Below are 20,589 nucleotides of genomic sequence, written 5' to 3'. Positions count from 1 at the left end.
CGCCTGCCGTACAATCCCAAGGGGTCCCAAAGAGCACCGGGGCAGCCAGGGCCCTTCCCGGCCCTCGTCTGCCATGCTGGGGAGCCGCCGGGCCTGGCCCCGGCTGTACTCACTATCGCTGGATGCGGGACACCGTGGTGTTGAAGGCTGCCTGGATGTCTGCCACGGAACAGGTGGACACGACCAGCTGCTTGTGTGCCTGGAGCTGCTCGCTGACGTACTGCCAAGGCAGAGAACTCAGTTAAAGCGTCCTGGGGGAGAGCACAGCTGTGCTGGCCAGCACCAGCTCCTGCCTGCCCCAGCTCCTGTGCTGCCTGGGATAAGAGCTGCGGCCCCTTGTCCCTAACTTGTGCCACGTAGGGAGGCCAAAACCATGGGTTCACGCCTGGCTGTGTGCCTGAGCACCCGCTCCCTGCTCCTCCCAGCTCTGCCCTCACCCCCTGCTCTGGTCACTCCCCTGAAAAACTGCCCAAAGAACCAGGGTTTGGCTCTGATTTAAATCTTGCTGTCTCACAGCAGGGCCCAGCTCTAGACTCTAGTCCCCTCTGCTTGTTCCCTTCTTTTGCTCTTTCCCTCTGTGACACTCCAAAACCCTTCTGTGCTCCTCCAGGTGTCTGCGTGCAGCTGAACAGTGGTAAAAGAGGCACTAGTGCCAGACAAGGGGGCTTAGAAGATGCCATGAAGAGTCTGGGAATGAGCATTGCTCCTTTTTTCCCACCTCAGGACAAGAGCTAAAGCAGGAACAGTCCAAGGATGCACGGCTTGGGTCAAAACTCCAATTCTTCTCACTCTTTGCCGGAGCCTCCAGTCCTGCCAAAGCAGTCAGGCAGAGCTCCCTGGCTGTGGGGGGTTACACTCTGCTCTCCTGTCTCTTGAGCAGGTAACAGCTCTGTCACAGGGCCTGGTGCCAGCAGAGGGAGTCCAGCACCTCTGCCAGGGCATCCAAACAGCTCTGACCAGTGCAGTCACTAAGAACCAGGACCAAACGGGGGGGGCACAAGGAGCAGTCTATTAATCAGCTTTTCTGGGCATTGCTCAGGACATGGTGCTCTGAGGATCCAGCAACGCTGGTGTGTGGCACGTGGTGGAGGAGACACACCAGCCTTTGGTGTGTGTAGCTCAGCACTGTGCAAACGTGCTGGGTCCCTGCAGGAAGGGCCATGCTGGGGGAGAGGAGGGCACAGCTGGGAGAATCCCCTGGGACCCCGTGCCTCCCGCTCCCAGCACACCTCCTCACCTGCCCCTGCCACTCGGCGACATTCACCAGCACAATGCTCTCCGGGAGCTGCTCGTCTGACACCAGGATCTGGTTCAGCTGATCATAAACTGACTTTCGAGGCACCTAGGACAGATTCATCACGAAGGTTAGTCCCAGCTCTGAGCTGCTTTGGCTGCTCTGCCTGTGGCTGAAGGCCCGGCAGGACTCTTGTGTGAGAAGCCTCCAGGTGAGGCGGCGTCCAGGGCCTCACCTGGGTGCTGTGCCACGAGTCCGGAGAGCTCTCGCTGTCCAGGCTGCTGGCACGGCCACCCTGTCCCTTGGAGCTCTGCCGGTCCTTCACGGAGGTGCTGCGGGGACGCCACAACTGCTTGCTCTCTGCTTTGCTGCGAGCGAGGAGCAGGAGAGGCGACACTGTTGAGGAAGCCCCACCTCCACCAGCCCTCACTCACTCCTGGGAGCCAGCGTGAGCCCTCAGGCCTGGCACGGGGCACGGAGCCCACCTTACCTGGGGGACACGGCGCTGGGGAGCTCGGCTTTGGTCCCAGGGCCCAGCTGGGCCAGCCTATCCACGCTGCCCTCCCTGGTGGCAGCCTCTGCGGGGGCCAGGCGCGGGCACGGCTCCTCTGCCGCCAGCTCCTGCGGGGGCACTCACGGTCACTGCCACACACCCTGCTCCCACCACCGGGCTCAGGGGCACCCCTGGCACCCCAAAAAGCCGAAGTGGGGGTAATGTTGGACTCACCACTGCAGGGACCTCCACTCCCGGCTCTTCCTGCGGGCGGAGCACTCCCGGCTTCCGCTTGTCCACCTCGGCCTGGGAGACAGGGGGATGGGTCAGGGCAAGACTGAGCAGCCTGAGCAGCGTCAGGACAGGAATGAGCAGCCTGAGTGGGGTCAGGGCAGGATGGAGCAGAGCAGCCTGAGTGGGGTCAGGACAGGAACGAGCAGAGCAGCCCAAGTCAGATCAGGGCAGGAATGAATGAAGCAGCCTGAGTGATGTCAGGACAGGAATGAGCAGAGCAGCACAAGTAGGGTCAGGGCAGGAATGAGTGGAGCAGCCTGAGTGATGTCAGGACAGGAACGAGCAGAGCAGCCCAAGCAGGGTCAGGGCATGAATGAGTGGAGCAGCCTGAGTGGGGTCAGGACAGGAATGAGCAGAGCAGCCCAAGCAGGGTCAGGTCAGAAATGAGTGGAGCAGCCTGAGTGGGGTCAGGACAGGAACGTGCAGAGCAGCCCAAGTAGGGTCAGGGCAGGATGGAGCAGAACAGCCTGAGTGGGGTCAGGGCAGGAAGGAACAGAGCAGCCCAAGTGAGCGAGGCCCCAGAGGATGCCCCTCCATCGCCACCTGTCCCCTGCCCTGGGAAAAAGAAGAGGAAAGAAGGGGAGGAGGAGCCCCAGAGAAGCACTGCCAGGAGGAGCTTTGGTGTCCGAGAGAGCTGCAGGCACTGTGGGGGTGCTGAGCTGGCTGGGGAGGGAAGGGGGCGTGAAGTGGTGGTGATGGTGGTGGTGGTGGTGTAACTCACAGGGCTGCCCGACTCTGGATCCTGCCCTTTCTGGCTGTGCAGACTGCCGATCTCAGTCTGGGAACCAGAATGAGAGACTCCCTCAAAGAAACGCCTGCGGAGAAACAGACCAACGGACGGACAGACAGGAGAGAAAAGGGCAGGAGTAAGAGAGGAACAAAGTCACCATGAACCCAGTACACGTCCACTGACCTATCCCAAGCACAGAGCACTGTGGAGGGATCCCCATTGGAACTCAGGGCCAGACTCATAGCCCAGGAGCAGAACTGCCAGCCCCACACAGCCCGGGCTGCTGCAACTACATTGTTGGGTTGGTGTTGGAACAGCAAGAGGGCTGAACCTGTGACCCTCCAGTGGGATGGAGGCAAGCTGCTTGTCTCCCTGCTAGCAGACATTTCCCTCTCATGTAACCCCTACCACTGCTGGGTGAGGAGCTGCCACCCTGTCCCATCTCACTGGTACATGATCTCTGTTGAGACCACCCCTGTGATGTGCTGCTGAGCCTCTCTGCCTGCTCTGTACCACCACACATTTCTGCTAGCCTTCCCTTCTGCTCCTCCTTTTCCAGGGACGCCTCCTTGCCTCCTCACACACTTCCAGGAGCAGCTTCTGCCTTCTCTTTCTGCCTTCTCCCTTCCCAAGGCTCTGAAGACCATGGTATTGCACACAGAACCACACCTCAGGTAGCACAGTAACATCATGTTTTGCTCCCCAGTGCTTAAGTTTGACATTTTTTTAGGCTTCCAAAATGATGTTTTGGTAGAGATGCACAGTGTAACCCTAAGGTCCTGTTCCAAAGTCACAACACAGGAGCCCCCTTGGGGCTGCAGCAGGACTGTCTCTGCCACTACCACAGTGTGAGCTTCTACTTTTGTTTCCCCTTTTTCCACTCTTTTTTTTTGCCAAAGACCCTCCTCCACACCCACTGGGCTGCTCAAAGACCAGTCTTTCAGAAACAAGCAGGCTCTGCACCCCTGTACCTCACCAGACCCTCGCAGAAGCTGTGGGACTTTCCTGCAAGAGACCCCAGTTAACTTCCCTCTAAGCTGTGTGTATGTATTTGCTCACTGAGTCCCAGGAAAAATTGCTCCCAGTTTGGCTGGTGTGCAGATGGGGACAGTAGGGATGGCCACAGAGGTGTAGGATGTAGAGCAGTTCTTCTACTAGGACTGCCAGAATTGCCATTGTTTTCTAATGTCCTCATCTGGATACATCTGCAGCTTTCTGCAGGACTCCTAGAGCCCTCTGAACATCCTGGCTGCTCCTTCCACTTCATGTGTACAGGACAAAGCTGTGCTGCAAGGCATGACAGTATTTGCCATCCGTAGCAGATGATGGTCCCCACCACAGAGCAGCTCCTCAGCAGCACTGTTTATACACCGGCTGGGAGAAGTCAAGGCTCATGTTCATTTACCAAAGCTACAGCTTTAGGGTTGCAGGTAAATCCCAGCCCTTCTGCACAGCCTCCTCTGTTTTCAATTCCTTAGCCCTCTCTCCCCCATCCATTTCCCCAGTCACCTATGATGTTTGCTCCTTTGCCTGTGATCTTCAATCACAGGCTCTGATGGTTGAGGCCTCCCCCAACAGCCTCAGTTCTAGCTCCAGTGCAGGAGCAGCCTACAGCTGCAAGGCCTCCCTAGCTGATTAAGGGGATCTGCTCCCAGCACCACTACTCATCCCTCAGGACCACCTTAATGTCCTTGGCTCCACAGACACTTCCAATGCCTGGCAAGGCTGTCTAGGACAATAAATCCAACATGAGGACCACATCTTGGATTTACAGGCTGGGCTGGGAGGTCATCACCAGCTGAGAAGGTTCTGCAAGGCCTTGGAACCAGACAGGCTATACCGAAGACCTTGGCAGTTAGCTCCCACACTTCCTGACATGAAGGACAGACCCAGTAGTGTGACTTCCAGGGCATGCTCACTCAGCACTGTCAGAAAGGAAGGCACTGGAGAGCAGAGAGAGCTGGGGATGCCCTGTGGGCAGGCTGGTAAGTAGGCTTGTCCTGCCAGGGACAGCACCAAACCCCCAAAGGAGGGCTGTGAAGACAGGTACAAGCACAGAGCAGCACTCACTCAGGGATGCTCTCCCTGTGACCAGGTGTTTGCAAGCAGGCACCTGCAGAACCGGAGCGAGGTCTTGGATTTAAATGCCCCTGTCAGACTTTTCTTACAGTTTACATACAGAAACCATTATCTGACCACAAAGACCTCCCTTTTCCTCCCACATAACCTTTGTTTCCTTTGATGAATGACCATGTGAAACTCCTTTTGGAGTCCAAACACACCACCTAGGCAGCTTCCCCTTGCCCAGGTGCCTGCTGCCTCCTTCACAGCTTGTAGGCCTGTGGAACACACGCCCTTTGTCATGGTCCTTTTTCTGTCCCATCAGTTCCCAAGTCTTGCAGATTTAATTTCAAACAGTTTCCTTGGGGCAGACCAAGCCAGCTACCCCTGCTAAATGCCTTCAGCATGGATTCTAACTAAGCCCAATAATATTTACATCCCCAACTATAGAAACAATGATGACAAGTAAGCTTGGCTTGACTAGAAGAGACCCAGTGCACTGTGAGGCAGCCAAGGAGGAAGACAATAAAAGGCAATTTTCTCACAAAGGGACAGCACAAAAACAGAACAGCCATGAGCAGAGAATGCAGATCACGTGTGAGAAAAGCCTGGTTTTACTGCATGGACCACTGGAGACCTCTGTGCCAAGTCAGCCTGGGGAATGGGTTGGGGAATATGGTTGCTTAGTCACACATCTCCACAAAGGGCAGGAAGGAAGCATGCAGGTCTCACAGGGACACACAGAGACTGGCCCAAGCAGTCACAAAGTGCTCAAGAGACAGGCATGCATCAGTGTGAGGAGCTCTGAGAAGGCCAGAACTGTCAGCAGAAAGACATGAGTGCTGGGAAGAGCAGGGGCTTACATCAAGTAGCTACTCTTCCAGCAGATCTTAAGTGTCAGATGCTGGGCTGGTAGCAAATTAAATGAGACTAAATGTGAAGGAAGTCGGTTTTAATGGGCAGTTTTGAGATTATTAAACAGGAGTTGCAAGTGAGGAGGTCAGTGCTGCCAACAGAAGGTGGTGACAGGAGACAAGACAATGACTGCATTAGCCCAAGCAGCAGCAAATGTCAGAGAGCATTCCTCAGGTCGCACAGACCGTGCTGCCAGCCCGTGGCTCCCTGCAAGCCTTACCTCAGGGTGGGTTTGGGGGTACTGTGCACGCTCTCATTGTCCTCAATCTCTGGGCCACTGTCGCTGTTGTTGCACTCTTCCAGGCTGTCATACAGCAAGCCCAGGTCTTCCTCCACCTCCTGGGTTTGGTCTACTGGGTCAGAGTCCAGGACCTGTGGGAACAAGCCCAGAGGGCAATGAAGAGTCACCTGCATCTCAGGCCGGGCACATACAAGCTCCGTCCCAGCCATGAGGCACATCAGGGCACTGCTCCCACCCTCAGGGAGCCAAAGCCAGGCTGTGGAAGAAGCAGATGACGCTGGCACTGGGCCAAAGGAGGGTGCCATGGCATCTGAAGGGGTCTCAGACACCCACCATTCTCACTGGCAGCTAAGACACCCGAGAGGAACCCCAGGGACTGAGTGCTGTACACATGGGGCAGGCTCCCAGGCAAGGCCAGCTACCCCAGGTTGAAGTTAGACTGGAACAGGGTTGTCCCTGCAATGCCAGCTCTGAGGCAGAGCTGGTGTGTGACAACATCCATCTGCTCAGGCCCCTCTCACCTCCAATAGGAAGATGCTTTAGATTTGAGCATGAGGCTCAGAGCTGCCTGCTTGAGGCAGAAGACTTTGGAGAAGCCAAGGGGTGATGTGGGCCATGTCTCACACCACCTTTGGCAACACCCCTGAAGCTCAGGCCTTTTGCTCCCAGGAACCAGCACTCTGGATGCCTACACATCTGCAGGAGGCACTACCAGGTGGGCAGCCTTCCCCCTTCTTACCTCCTCTGTCACTTTAAACCTCTTCAGCAAAGCCACAAATTTCTGCTTGAAGTTTGGTTGCTAAAACAAAACAAAGGAAGAAAAAAGATCAGCAGAACTATCAAACCACATTCCAAGACTGCAGGACATGTTCCAAGATTTCAGTTTCCAGGCCCACAGGCCCAAGGTCAGCTCTGATTTCCCTTGCTCTTTACACTTGCTGTAGGACTTGAAGTAAATCTGTGCTCTGAAAGAAGTGATCATATTTGGGCACGAGGGAGGGTGCAAGGACTCATCCTCTCTCTGCTGCAGGCTGGAATAGTATTTTCTCTCCATTTAAATCCCCTTTCTCCCCAGACCATCTGGTTGAGGAATGCTGCCTTCAGGCAAGAAAAGACGGGGAATAAACTCGGGAAGAAAGTGCCCAGGGAGCTGCAGGGCTGAAGCAGATGGGGACAAGGAGAGCAGGGGGCTGGCAGGGCAGCTCCATCCCTGCTGCTGACAGGCAGAGGAACTGTTAATGGTTCATTCTTCCTTGTGTTAAACTTTCCCCTTCCTCAGGGAGGGAAAGAGAAGAGACCACGTCAAAGCAGCAAGTCAAAACTGTGCTGCACACAGATGACCACTGCTAAGGCTAAGCACACTGCCAGGCTAAGCACACTGTGAGCTGGGGTACAGCTCTGAGCAGCAAGCCAACTCATCAATGGCAAGAGGTTTGTCCCTTCTTCTCAGAGCTAAGGGCTCTGTCCCCTGCTCTGCATCACTCCCCAAAACCCCCCTCCTTGCAGGGAGGGGAGGGAGTGAATCCCTTCCACCCCTTTGAGCACGTTGTAAATGCAAACGTTACTCTGGTCATTGATGTGGTTCGGATCATTTTCCTCCTGGCCTTCTTGGTTTTCCTCAAGTCATCGTCTTCATCAAATAGATCCTGCAGGCAGAAGGTCACAGCACATCAGAGCAACTCAGAGTGCAAGGAGCAGCACCCCCTAGGAGATGTCCTGCCCCACATTTGCCCCTCACTTGGAAAAGGTCCCCTGTCACACCTTATTCCCCAGTGCCTTTGCCCTCAGGCCTCTCAGATCCAGCAGGATTCAGAGCAGAGACAGCAGCTTTCCACAACAGTCCTCGTTATAACCCAAAACTCTTCTCTCTGCACTCTCCAGCCTCCCTGTGAGCCATGTGTTGTAATCCTGCTCTCCCCTCTCCAGGGCTGCAGCACCTGGAGCTCACAGGAAATGCTCCTCCACAGATCAGCCTCAACACGCTCCCAGTTCCCAGGGATGTGAGGCCCTGATGTGTCAACCCGGCGCGATGGGGCACGTCGGGGGAGGCCCCTGAAGAGGGCTTTGTCCCTGTGCTTGCTCAGCATGCCACCACAAGTCTGTTTTGGCCTCGAGTTATAGGCAGCAGACCAAGAGGAGAGCAAAAGGCAGTGGCACAGCTCATCTCAGGCTCTGCTACCTCTGACCATCTTCAGACCCAGACTGTACTTCATCCCAAACTCTGTGCTTTCTCTCATAGGGAGGGCAGCCTCTGGCCTATTGTCCCAGGGAGATGGGAGAGAATTGTGGTGCAAGATGGAGGGGGCTCAGGAGTTTTATCCTGCGGACCAGACAGCTCTAAGGATAGATGGGTGAGACCTATGGCTCTCCAGAGTCCCTCACCTCTCCGTGGACTTGACTGCAGCCCCCTGCTCTTCCTGCTGTCAGGTACTGTGGCTCTCTGCCCTCTGAGACGGTGACGAGGGAGATGAGAGGGCTCAGGGTGACCAAGACCCTTAACCCCTGACTCTTGCCCAAGCAATGGGACCAGGTCTCCCTTACCTGACCCTGCACAGCATCATCACTGGCTTCCTGCTCTGAGGAGAAGCTGTCATCCTCTTCTTCAGAGTAGTTATCAATGTCCGGGGAGCGATCTGAAAGCAGACAGTTCAGATGCCACAGCTAAACATGATGCCTGTCGTGGCTCCAGTGAAGTGACTGGCATTGCTGTTTACTTCAGGTCTGTGATGAGCCCAAACACACCTGAAGCTTTGATTTTGGGACCCGATGGGACGTTCCCATCCTCGTGGTCAATGGGCTGACTGGACAGAGAGTAGATGCTGATTTCAGCCACTCGGATGTTCACGTCCTTCATGTTGCTGTGGAGGCCCAGAAGCTGCCCACCATCTGTTGGGTGCTGCATCACCTAGGGAGAGACCAGTCCCCATCCAAGGTGACATGACAGCCAACAAGCCAGAGCACTTGGGGCCCTGAGCTCCTGCTAGCTGGCCCAGCTCCCTCCCCAGCACTGGCACAGGGAGGCCAGGTGACGCTACCCTCTGTTCCCAGCATCCTGTACCTCAGCCATGTTAATGATGCCCACTGCAAGGGTCTTGTAGCCCAGGATGGTGCGGTTCTTGTACCTCTTCCTCCGCTGCAGCATGATCTGTAGTTTGTTGCCATCTCTCTTGAGGAAGTGTGGGTACTGGGGAAGGGAAGCACAGGGAAGACGGCAGTGTGAGTGTGAGGCTCAGCGTAGCACTCACAAAACTCTTCCTCAGTGTTGATGCACAGTAGGATGTGACCTGCTGAGCTTTGAGGTGCCCCTCTCATGCCCAGCAAAACAATCCCTGGAGCAACAAAGCAGCTGGCCAGCGGCAGGAAATCTGGGCTGTTAGGATCTGAGCACAGGCAACCAGAGGAGGCCTCTCCTCAGAGGCTGTCCCCTTCACGCTGAGCCTCCAAAGCCGTGCTTGCCAGCAAGTGCCAGGAGAGGGGAGCACCAGGGAGCCCAGGGGCCAGGCAAGGTAAGGTACCTGCAGTGAGAAGGTGAGCTCCAGCTCGGTCTCCATCAGGCCGCCGGGCGGGAGGACGTACTCATTTGATCTCAGGACTCGCTTTGAACCCTACAACAAGATGGGTAGAGGCACGTTGCGAAGCTGGAGCATCCAAGCCACAGGCTCCACTGTGTCACATGCTGTAGGGGGGTTGTGTGGCCAGCTTTTGGTAGTGAGTGGCTACAGGGGTGGCTTCTTTCATAAATTGCTGCTAGAAGCTTCTGACAGGCAAGTGTCAGTTGGCTCTAAGATGGACCCGTCGCTGACCACGGCTGAGCCCATCGGTGATGAAGGTAACACCTCTGGGATGAACACATTGGAGTAGGGGAAGAAGTTGTTACACAGATGCTAAACTGCAGCAGAAGAGAGTGAGAATGTGAGAGCAACTTCTCCACAGAGGGAGGAGGTGGCCAGGCACCAGAGGAGAGATTCCCTTGCAGCTCACGGAGCGTCACTTTTTTCTGTTGTCTCCAGTGACAGGACAAAGGGTAACGGAAAAAAGGTGGAACACAAAAAGTTCCTTTTAAACATGAGGGAAAACTATTTCACTGCTGAGGTGAGGGAGTCCTGGCAGAGGCTGCCCAGGGAGGGTGTGGAGGCTCCTTCTCCAGAGGTTTCCAAACCTGCCTGGAGGTGTTCCTGTGTGACCTGATGGAGGGGAAACTGCTTTAGCAGGGACCTGGGCTGGATGGTCTCTAGAGGTCACTTCCAACCCCTGCCATTCTGAGATGCTGTGATACAGAGCCAGCATTGGAAGGAAAGGCTCCCACCACGCTGCTTGGGCAGGAAAGGAACAGGTCTTGGAGCCCATCTATGATTCCCAGCAGATAGATCCAGTGCTGGCAGGATGGCTCTGCTGGGACCAAGGCAAGATGTCTCAGGGGAACAGAGGTCCCCTCTGACTTGCCCAGCTTGGGTCTCCAAATCTCCTCCCAGTCTTTTCCTCAGGCAACAATCTTCATCTCTCCACATATACAATTTCTTTGTCCTTTGCCCCAGGAAGGCAGTAAGAGAAACACTCTAACCATGTGCCCACTCCAACTCTGCTTCTGTCCAGTCTTTACTGCCTCTACAGCTTGGCTGCTGACAGAGGCATTGAGTGACCTGAGGGATGAAAAATGCTGTCTGCATGCACCAGGCTCTCTTGGTCACAAGGTGACACAACTCACAGACCTCCTCCCCCAGTGGGTGCCTGCTGGCTGTGTCCCTGCAAAGCTGTGAGACCAGCTCCAAGTACAAAATAACCCAATGCAGTTCCTTGGTCTCTCCTGCCTCCCTGTGAATAGGCCAACAAGCTGAGATACTGATTTAGGGAGGCAATGGGATAGGCCAGTACAACTGTTGTTGCAATCAATTCTCACTGTTTTTGTGAGCACTCCTTGGTTTAAACTGTGGGCTAAGTGAGCAGATGAGTTGAAGCTAGCTGGGTCCCACCTCATACAGGCTGCCCCTCCCCAGGATCTCAGTGCATCATCACACTCTTCCCAGCTTGATCCTGAAAGATGCTGTGGCCAGCAGGATCCTATGTTGGCTGTGGCCAGAGACTCCTCAGCAACTCAAACAAATCCCAGATTTGGCTAAGGTTAGGACCTTGGTGAGGTTAGAGCCCCCAGCTCTTCTCCACTGCAAACTGGACAGGAGCCCCAGGAGCCTCCACAGGAGCATGCAGATGGCCCTGTAAAGGAGCTACATCCTCTCCACAATCAAAGGGAGTGGCAATGTGCACAGAAGAGTTCCAGCACGCAGCCAGCATCAAGGAACCTTGCTGATGGGAACGGGCCAGTGGGCTTGGGTGGCACCGATATAAGGCCTTTCCTGCACCTCTGTTGCTCATATTACCCATACTACCAAGGAAAAAACCCTAACCAAACTATAGAGGGGAGACAAGAAAGGCCTTCCCAGTTAGCAATGATGCAGAATTACAGTTCTCACTGGTAACAGAGCAAACCCAAGCTCTAGCAACACACTCCTTGGTTTTCAAGAGGCCCAGCCTGAGCTGTCTGCAACATCACTCCCAGCAACTGTGCCAGGAGTGAAGCTTTCCTGTGGAAGCTTTTCCTAAAACTGAAGGGAGGAGGTGGAGCTCATCCCCTTCACCATCTGTGAGCTCTCCTGGCCAAGAATGCACTGATTCCTCCTTTCTGAACTCTTCTTTAATAAAAGAAGATAGGGAGTCACTAGGACAGTGACCACTTTAGCTCTTCTGCTGCTTGTTGCAGACAGATTATCCACCAAAGATTCATTCTTTCATCAAAACACGTATATTGGTGAAATTGTTCTCGAAGATGCTCTTTCTGGGAACAGAGTTACAGGAAAGGAAAGGTGAGGACAGCTTGGGTGGTGTGTTCAGTGAGTGAAGGCTTCACAAACATTGCCATCCCACGTGTTTCTGTCATTTATCACTAAGGAAGTTACACTGGCCCTCAGCAAAATGCTGCTGCACATCCATGTGGTATTGCAAGGGCTGGGACAAAGGCTTGTTTGTTGTCACAATGCAAGCAGAAGAGAAGAGCAGAGAAGCTCACAGACCTCTAAACAGCAGCACTTTTTAGGTTTGGGAGAGTTCTTTATGGGTGCAATGATCTGACAGGCTGCAACTTGGCTGAGCTCAAGCCCTAGGAGATATCTGGCCTGTGGGGTCACATGAAGGGAAAGAGGTCATAATGTCTAAGCTCAGACAGAGAATTAGGTCCCAGGGCACTATGGAGCATAATACTTGAGATATGAGGTGGGAAAAGGGCTGGACATTGCACTGCAAATGGCATGAGGTACAGTCTCTCAGCAAGGTAAAGAAACTACCTAAAGCTCAAGCTCAGCCTGATAGGTTTTGCTAAACGGATGGCACTCACATACCCAGTCCAAAGCACTGATCACCTTCAGAGGGAAACCATGGCCCAGCAGGAGCTGGCATTGCTCTAACCAAACAGAAACTAGGCCCTGGGGTCTCCTGCCTGTTTATCAAAAACAGGGAATTAAGAATAATTTAAGAGTTTTAGTAAGGTCAACACAAGCTCTTGAGGTTCAATAAAGGCAAAAGCAAAGTCCTTCCTTCAGACATCCCACAACTTTGCTGCCTGGGAAGAACCTCAGGCAGCAGGACTGGCTCTGCAGAAAGGAACAGGAGGTCCCAAACAAGACAGTACAAAACAGACATTAACAGACTGGAACAAGTCTATCAGAAGACATCAGGATGGTCAGGGGCTGGAGCACAAGACATACAAGGAGAGGCCAAGTGAGCTGGGTTTGTTCAGCTGGAAAAAGGAGGTAGATGGTCCTTTACTGCTGCCTACAGACACTTAGCAGGAGGGTGCAGAGAAGACAGAAGTGTTCCTCTCAGAGGTGCACAGGGACAGAGTGAGAGGCAACAGGGATGAGCCCAGGTCTGGTTTGCCTGGTACAATCCCCAATTTAGGATACGAATCTGTCCTGACAGGTCTTGTTTAAAACACAGGGTTGAGCCTAGAAAAGCATACCAAACCTGGAGAAGGGAGAGAGAACTAATACAGTATGAGAGACCAGGCCAAAGAGGACAGCAAAGCACTACCCAGAATTCAAGCTAAAGGCACATTTTGGAAGAGAATAGCCCATTAAAACATCAACACCAAATTTAGTTATTTAGGGGGTAGCTGTGATTGTTCAGGCAGGAGAGGAAAACCCTACAAGTGGTTACAAAAAGATTGGAAACAAAGCATGAGTGAGATGTAGACAGAAAACTCTGCTTGTACCTTCCATAGACCAGCAAGGAGGAGCAAACAGTCCCTAGTTCCTGCAGGGCACAGGTCTGGGGCAGCAGGCAGGCCTGGCAGAGCTTCTCAGCCTGGCACAGCTTGTAGCACACATTCTGGCCCATTATGTTGTGGCTGCCAGCAGCACCAAGGGTTGAAGCCGAGTCAGCAGCCGCATCCCACAAGCATCCCCCTCACAGCACATGACATGGGAAAGTTCTGAGAGGGCTGAGGCTTGTCTTCTTCTTTCTCTGATTGTTTCCTCTATTCACAGCTCAAGACTGAGTGTTTCTGAATTAGAATAAGTCTCTCTGCCCAGAGGGAGCACCACATTTCCCTTCATGCCATGATCAGCTACAGTGCCAAGATCTGTACCTTTACGGAGCTGAGCCAGGCACACTGGAATCTCTTAATGTGTTGCTGAGCAATGCACAGAAGGGAACCCTCCATGATATCTCCAGTCCCTTAAATAACAAGGGATAAAGGTTTACAAACCACTCTATGATATGATAATAAGTTCCCCTTTTTAGCTGGGATGTTACCTCACTGGAAGCCACTGAACATTAAACATGCAAATCACCTCTGGGAAATGGGAATGTTCTGTGGACACAGAAAGCTCCTGTCTTTTCAGATGAAGAAGCAGATAACAGCACATCCCACACTTGCAAGCTGTCTTTTAAGACCAGAAGGGTATGACCACTGTGAGAAGGAGATGAGGTACTCTAGACAGGTCATATACATTCATGGAGCAGGCTACCTCCAGCTCTGGGGCTGTTGTCTTGGTGCCAGCCCCACTCAGCTTTGTCTCCATGCGATCTGCCTTTCAGAGCAGCAACTTCCTGACAGGCAAATTCCTTACACCAGCAGAGCTACCACTGGGATGACAGAAAATACAGCTCCCCTTTTCCTCTAGTCCCTGGCTGCCCCCTCAGGAACTCGCAAATCCTCCACAAATTACATGCATCAGCTGTTTCCATCCAAAAGACGGAGATGGCAACGCTCGCTGGGCAGCCTTCAAACAGCCTCTCGCTAGCGTGACTCATCTGTTACCTAGGAGAGGAGCGGGAGGGACGGATCCATCTGAGGCCATTCTTTAGGCAGGCTGTGCTGAAGCTGCCTACAGCTTCCATCTGCCTTCCAGAAAGGCACAGCAGCGCTGGACCCCGCCGAGGCGGCCGGTCAGACGGGTGCATGCAGCCCGTGGAGGATGCCCACGAATGCACCTGCTCCCACAGTGAGTGGCAGGCCACGGGGTAACGTGGGCAGAAGCAAATCTCCTCCAGCTCCCTTCAGCTTTGCAGGGAGCCTACGCCTGCAAGCAGCCACGGCTCTGTGGCTGCAGAGAGAGGAGCTGACCGTGTTTAAATGAAGACCCTGACTGCAGCTTGCGTTCACCGGCAGGGAAAGGAGCCCTGCAGCGAAGAGCCCCTGTGGCCTTGGTCACTGCTGAGGTCTGTTCATTCCTTTTTGCCAGCAGCATGCAGGGATGGGGCTGATCTGTTTGAAAGAGCTGGAATCCCGCTGTGCAGCCTCTTTCTTCCTCAGTCTCACATTTGCAGTGCTCCACAGAGGCAGCAGCCAAGGACACACATCCCCAGCACATGGCAGCCCCAGCAGAAGGGGGATCGCTCGGGACCCCATGATGCCCTAAGGCCAGAAAAGCACAGACAGCTTGGGCTGACAGTGTAAGAGATCAAAGGGGTGAGGGACCAGCTGAGCCCTCTCAGCCGTGTGGGACCCAGCCATGGTTCCCAGCCCCCTAGTCCTGTGCTGCTGGTACTTGAGGCCCAGTCTGGGTTGCTCCTGCATTTCCAGGGCTCAGGCAGCTGCCTGGGTTGCTCCCTGCACCGTAAGGTCTCGGGGGTCTTAGGGCTGAAAGCCTAAGGTAGCAAAGGCCAGCAAAGCAGGCCACTGACCACAGCAACCCCCTGCTGCCCTCGCTCCAGACCCTGGGTTTCATACATTTCACTTTCAGTTCCTTCTGTGCTAGTGAATCAGGTCTGCCATGAAGGAAAACCCCAGCACCTGGAACTCCACTAATACTGCAGCTTCCAGCACTAATCCAGGATTTAGATCCTAATGTGTGCAGCACAAAGAGCTCTGTGGGAGCGCAAAGCTGCTGAGCTCCCGCCCCACGGTGCTTTCAATGGGATCAGCAGCTTTTCTCCCAGCTGACAAGAACGAAGGAAGGACACCAGCATCCCACACAGCCGAGTTAGGGGAGCTGTGGTGAGGACAACACACTCAAGAGGCATCTTGCTTCCACACTGTTGGTTGGCAAGTGGAAAGGATGTGTCTGCACCCACATGGACCCATGTCTTCATCACCGGTTGCAGAGAAGGAGGGGGGAGGATTGCAAGTACCAAGATGGCAGCAAATTCCCTCTCCCCTTGGTGACAAAGATCCTCTCCCCTGCCCTATGCCTGGTTCACAGTAGAGGCACCAGTCCTAGCGGGGTATACACAGAGAAAGGGAGGGGACAGCAGAGGCAGCAGTGAGATCAGGCAGGGTGCAAATGTCAGCAGAAGTCATGCACAGAGCTGCTGGTCCCTTGCACACTTCCCTTCCCTCCCCAGGGAGGAGACACAGACGGAGGGCACTGCCAGGAACCACCCAGCGCTGAGCCAGGTGGGCACGGTGGGGTAGGGGATGCCTCACTCTGAACTGCAGCTAGGGAGGGCCTTGGCTGAAGCAGGTAGGAGAGCAAGACACACATTCTGTCCCAGCACAGATGCCTAACCAAATTCATCCCTGATACAAGCCAGCACCAGGCAGCTTGCTGTTGTCCCTGGGGCATCATTCCCGACCTGCCTGAAAGCCAAAATCTCCTCAAATCGAGACAGAAGCAAAGGGTTGGCACGAGGCAGGGGGCATGCAGACCAGCACTTCACAGAGGGCACAAGGATTGGCTTGCTGCCATCAAGCAGCAGCGAGCAAAGGAGCCTACCTGAATCTTCACAGCGATAAGCACAGAGCTCAGCTCTTTGTCCAGCTCTTTCAGCACCGTGAGTTTCTTCAGACGCAGACTGCAGAGCCTGTAAGACAGAGAGAATGGGACACATTCAGGCACCACCATCCCTGGGGCCCTGCCACATGGTACACCCAGTGCTCAGAGGGCAGCCTGGATGCTTGGCCCAGCCGGGGACCACTGGCATTCGCGCGCCACCGGCGCGGCACGCTGCGGGGAAAGAGGAAAGAAGGAAAATTAACAGAGCTAAAGCAGGCTTAAGGGATTAGTGTGAACAGGAAGTCCAACAGCAGGCCATGTGGTAAAGAGATCCTTTCCCAAGTAGGGCTGTTGCCAGCTCTCTTTAAATCTACCTTGGCCACAGCCCTGTTTATTTATAAACCAAAGCACTTAAATCCACTCTTATCCTGGACTTAGTTAAGGCAAATGTTCCCGTACAGACATCATAACTCAGCTCCTCTCTTGCACAGTACCACACTGAGCTGACTTGGGAAGCTGAGAGGCAGCAGCCCTGCAGGAAGCCTCATGCAGTAGAGCCACCCCGACAGCCTCAGACCCTGGGGGCTCAGTATGCTAAGTGGCACTTCCAGGAAAAACCTACAAAGAAGCCTGAGGCTGAGTGAGAAGAGCTCGTTTTGCTGCTGGAAGGGTTGGCCTGTGAGACAGCCAGCCACTCCAAACTCCTGCCTAGGAGCCTGCAGCAGGATTCCCATGGAGACTACACCTGCTTTTGCTATGCTCATGCCCAGCAACAGTGTAGAACAGCCCAGAGGTGGCACGATACCAGTAAGGGAAGGCCAGCCAGGCAGAATGCAGGACAGGTTTATGGCTTAGCAAGCATTCATCTCCTACCATGTCCCTGCCCTCCCTGCTAAAATTATTTTAGCTTATGCAGGTTTGCTGGACTGTGACTGCAACCCTGCTGCTCTGCCCTTTGTGCTTGGATAGCGAGGCACGGTGGATAGCAGAAGTCAGGAAGCTGCGAGTACAGGCAAGCTCTGCCCACCTCTCTTTGCCAGATGGCCTGGGCTCCTTCAGCCAAAGCCCAGGGCCACAGCTCCCTAAGCCCTCGTACTCTTGTGCACCCCAGCACTGCAATCAGCGATCCCAGCTCTGTCCACCCTTCCCCTCTGAGCCTCTGCTTGTAGGAAGGGAGAAATCTTATCTAGGGCAGGCTTCTTGCTCCCCAGAAATACTTAGGCAAGGGAAGGAGTGAGCTGTGGGCAATGCAGCGAAAGACAAGGAGGTCACCTCCAGGGCAGAGAGGGCAGGACTGAGCACTAGTCAGAAAGGTGGTAACTTGTCAAACCAATTTTGACTGTCCCTGGTCCCAAGACAAGTCACAGAGAACAATGAAGCCTGAATGTGTAAAACAAGGGGCAAGCACCCACTCAGGTTTTCCACACAGCGCTGAGCCAGTTGTGATAGTTACCTGCACAGAAAAGTTATCCCCAAAAGATGAAAACTTCCATAAGGATATCCAGCCTTAATTTGAAAGGTCATCCTGTACCTGGCCGTTGTTCTCACTGTAAAAACACACTCCTCATCCAAAGCAATCCCCTCATTAGCTCTCCATGCTCCCCTCTGAGGCACGCAGGAGTCCCACCTCTCCTGGGGGAAGAGTTCCCACATGTCACTCAGCTGCGCCCACTCCAGCAGCTCTTTTTTTCTCCCATAAGGCACTTTAAAGCTCCTTTCTTCTCTTTCTATCCCTCTCCAGTCTTCAAGGTCTCTTTTACACAGTGGGAAACCCTGTACTCACCCCTGGTCCTTCTCGTATCACGTGCAAGAATGTGGTCAGCCCCTTCCATCCTCTTCCCTCCTTGCAGCACTCAAAGATCTCACTAGCTCAGCTACAGCCTGTACCTTGCAATTCCAACCCCTGCCCAAAACCAATGCTTTCTAAGCTACCATGACCCTTCTCACAGGGATTAGCATGCATGTTCTGGAGTCTAAATGTACTTCTTTGCAGTACACATTTAAAAAGGTGCTCCCTAGCAGCTTGGCTGTCCCTGATGACCCTCTTTTGATCTGTTACTTAACCAGTCCCTGCATCACCCAGATTTGTGTCACTGCACAGTGTTTAGTGCCTGTACTGGACAGCAGCGGGTCTCACACTAATCCCTGCAGATCTCTAGAGGACAGGATCGACCCACAGTGATCACAATTATGTGCCTTTGAATACTTCAGCCAAATCTCACAGCAACTACCCCATGGTCTTGCCCAGAAATGATCACTGTGTGATCTCTCTAAACCACTGAAGTTTTTGGTAGATAAATTGTAAACCTGGATCTACTTGCTCAGGTGATGAAACAGAATAAATAGCAACTGCTCTTGAGCTGTGGAACTCCTGCAAGGACTTCCTCTAATGTTGAGATGTGGTGAATGTGACTCTGTGACACTGGTAACAGTGACTGAGAGCCATAAGGAAAATGAGCTTCAACAGTAGAGTCTGACAGCCTCCTGGAACTCCAGTGCTCCCAACACTCCACTACTGATTGTTTACTGGTGAGAGGTACTCACCATTATCTTAAAAAATGCTGCCTTCTTTCCATCACCAACCAGCACAGACCAGCAAATCCCCTTTGCTGTGCAGCGACACAGGCACACAGACACACACTCCCTCCTTAGCTAAGCAAGCACTGACTTTTGAAGTTGGGATTCTGAACTGCAAGCAACTCCATCAGCATAACACTGGGGAAAAAAACAAACTAACAGGAAAAAAAGAAGAGTGACAGAGAAAAGAAGCAAACCTAGGAACTCGCCAAGTTAATTGTCTGACAGCATTAAAACCTCAAAGGTGACACTTTCTTGAGTATGCAGTTTTCTCAGACACTGAACACTGATGCTGTACTTTGATTACATCCCCAAGCAGCATTCTAGGCACATTTTTTTTTCCTTTTGCTTTTCATGCTGCAGGTTGCAGCTTCCCAGCAGTCTCCTTCCTCTCTAGTTCAATGACATAATAGGGGGGTTTTTGCTCTGAAGTCTGATGAAACACTTATAACACTGTCACCAGCCTGGCCTGTGAATTTATCTGAGCCCAGCCAAGTTCCTGTAACACATGCATTTTGTGAAACTCAATGTCAGCAGCTAAGCACTGTCTCCAGCTGTTGTTTGCAAATTCATCCAACCTCCTGTCCCAACAGGTGACTGCTGCTCACAGATGACACAGGCAGCGGCTGAGTTTACTCTCGTGTTTCACGGCCAGTGCTTCAAGGAATGGCACACATCTCTAAAACCCCTCATGCCAGGGGAATACAAACCAGAGGTACAGCTCCTAAGGCTGGCAGAGAGAGAAGGAAAAAGGGAAGAAAAGATGCCTGTGCACAGTACAGGAGGAGCAGGTTAGAGCCTGTGCTTTGCCTGTAAGCCAGAGAGAAACTACTAAGGAGTGGAAAACAATTGGGACCTATCTATGGCCCCAGCAAAAAGATTTGGGGGTACACTGTACACAGTGGGGGAGCAGCAGCTTGAGAAGCACTCTGCAAAACTGGGGCTGCACAGCTACCCCAGACTTATCCACAAACTGGCAAAGGGGCCTGGCAGAGACACAGCTTGAGTCTCTGTGTAAATGAAGAACCTCAGACACCTCTTTTTGCACAGGACACAGGCGCTGAGGAGGCAGAGGTGCTGAGGAGCACTTCTGCTGGGGTTGTACCTGGAAGGTGAAGGCTACAGCATAACATCAGGCAGCCTCTTTGAAAGGTAAATCTGGCCACTGAGGGGATATAAAACCTTAACAGTAGGTCTCACACTCTTTTTGAGCAGATGTGGTCATTTTTCTGCTGGCACCCTGGGCTACCCAGTGCTTGGCTTACTGACCACCAGCTCATTCTCTGGGCAGGATTATTTTCCTGAACATTTGCACTGATTTTCTCCAGTGGCAGCAGCCAAGATCCCATTGCCTGGGTTTTGCCTGTAGCTTCCAGATCCTACAACTGTTAGAGCACATCCAGCTTGCCCAGCACAGGCCCCCCACACATCCTGGCCAACAGTTTAGCTGTTCCTCGGTATCTTCACTGACTTTCACAGCTCAGTTTTGCCTTTCCAGGTAATATCCACTTCTGAGATTGGGCTTCTGGAAAGGTGCCAGATATTCAGTGGGGCTCATAAGGTATGGGAAACCCCTGCACCCCTGCTCTGTTGCTGTGCAGCCCCTTTTTCCTGCAAAGCTTCCCACTACAGAGCTGAAGGCAGGCAGCCAGCACCAGACACCCTGTGCAACGGGAATGCCCTGCAGACTACAAACTGCTCTTACGAAATTAGTCAAAGGCAGCTTTACATCCTCTGATCAGAGGGGTGTCCAGCCCTACAGCTCACCTCTGACACTGGCCAAAGCACATGCCAAGGGAAGAGCACACAAACAGGCTGTGAGCAGAGAGATGCTGC

At 53.4% G+C, this 20,589-nt stretch overlaps 1 protein-coding gene across 2 annotated transcripts in view; it reads right to left on the bottom strand.

The window, feature by feature from the left end:
- The window catches only part of LOC104559485 (phosphofurin acidic cluster sorting protein 1-like), a 64,367-nt gene that overhangs the window by 3,272 nt on the left and 40,506 nt on the right, over positions 1-20,589 (bottom strand). Inside the window, exons 2-15 of one of the 2 annotated variants that reach the window (XM_061990382.1) lie at positions 16,177-16,264; positions 9,484-9,573; positions 9,027-9,152; positions 8,711-8,873; positions 8,510-8,601; positions 7,534-7,614; positions 6,708-6,767; positions 5,948-6,099; positions 2,743-2,836; positions 1,962-2,033; positions 1,725-1,855; positions 1,470-1,602; positions 1,238-1,342; positions 114-220 (exon numbers count right to left, since the gene is read on the bottom strand). In XM_061990382.1, the coding sequence (XP_061846366.1) occupies positions 114-220; positions 1,238-1,342; positions 1,470-1,602; positions 1,725-1,855; positions 1,962-2,033; positions 2,743-2,836; positions 5,948-6,099; positions 6,708-6,767; positions 7,534-7,614; positions 8,510-8,601; positions 8,711-8,873; positions 9,027-9,152; positions 9,484-9,573; positions 16,177-16,264 (1,494 nt within the window). The remainder of the gene's footprint in view (positions 1-113; positions 221-1,237; positions 1,343-1,469; positions 1,603-1,724; positions 1,856-1,961; positions 2,034-2,742; positions 2,837-5,947; positions 6,100-6,707; positions 6,768-7,533; positions 7,615-8,509; positions 8,602-8,710; positions 8,874-9,026; positions 9,153-9,483; positions 9,574-16,176; positions 16,265-20,589) is intronic. The other variant, XM_061990381.1, reaches the window with a different exon arrangement.

Source organism: Colius striatus, chromosome 2, assembly GCF_028858725.1.
Source record: "Colius striatus isolate bColStr4 chromosome 2, bColStr4.1.hap1, whole genome shotgun sequence".
In the NCBI taxonomy this organism is placed as follows: Eukaryota; Metazoa; Chordata; class Aves; order Coliiformes; family Coliidae; genus Colius; species Colius striatus.
This window is presented reverse-complemented; position numbering and strand designations above follow the sequence as displayed.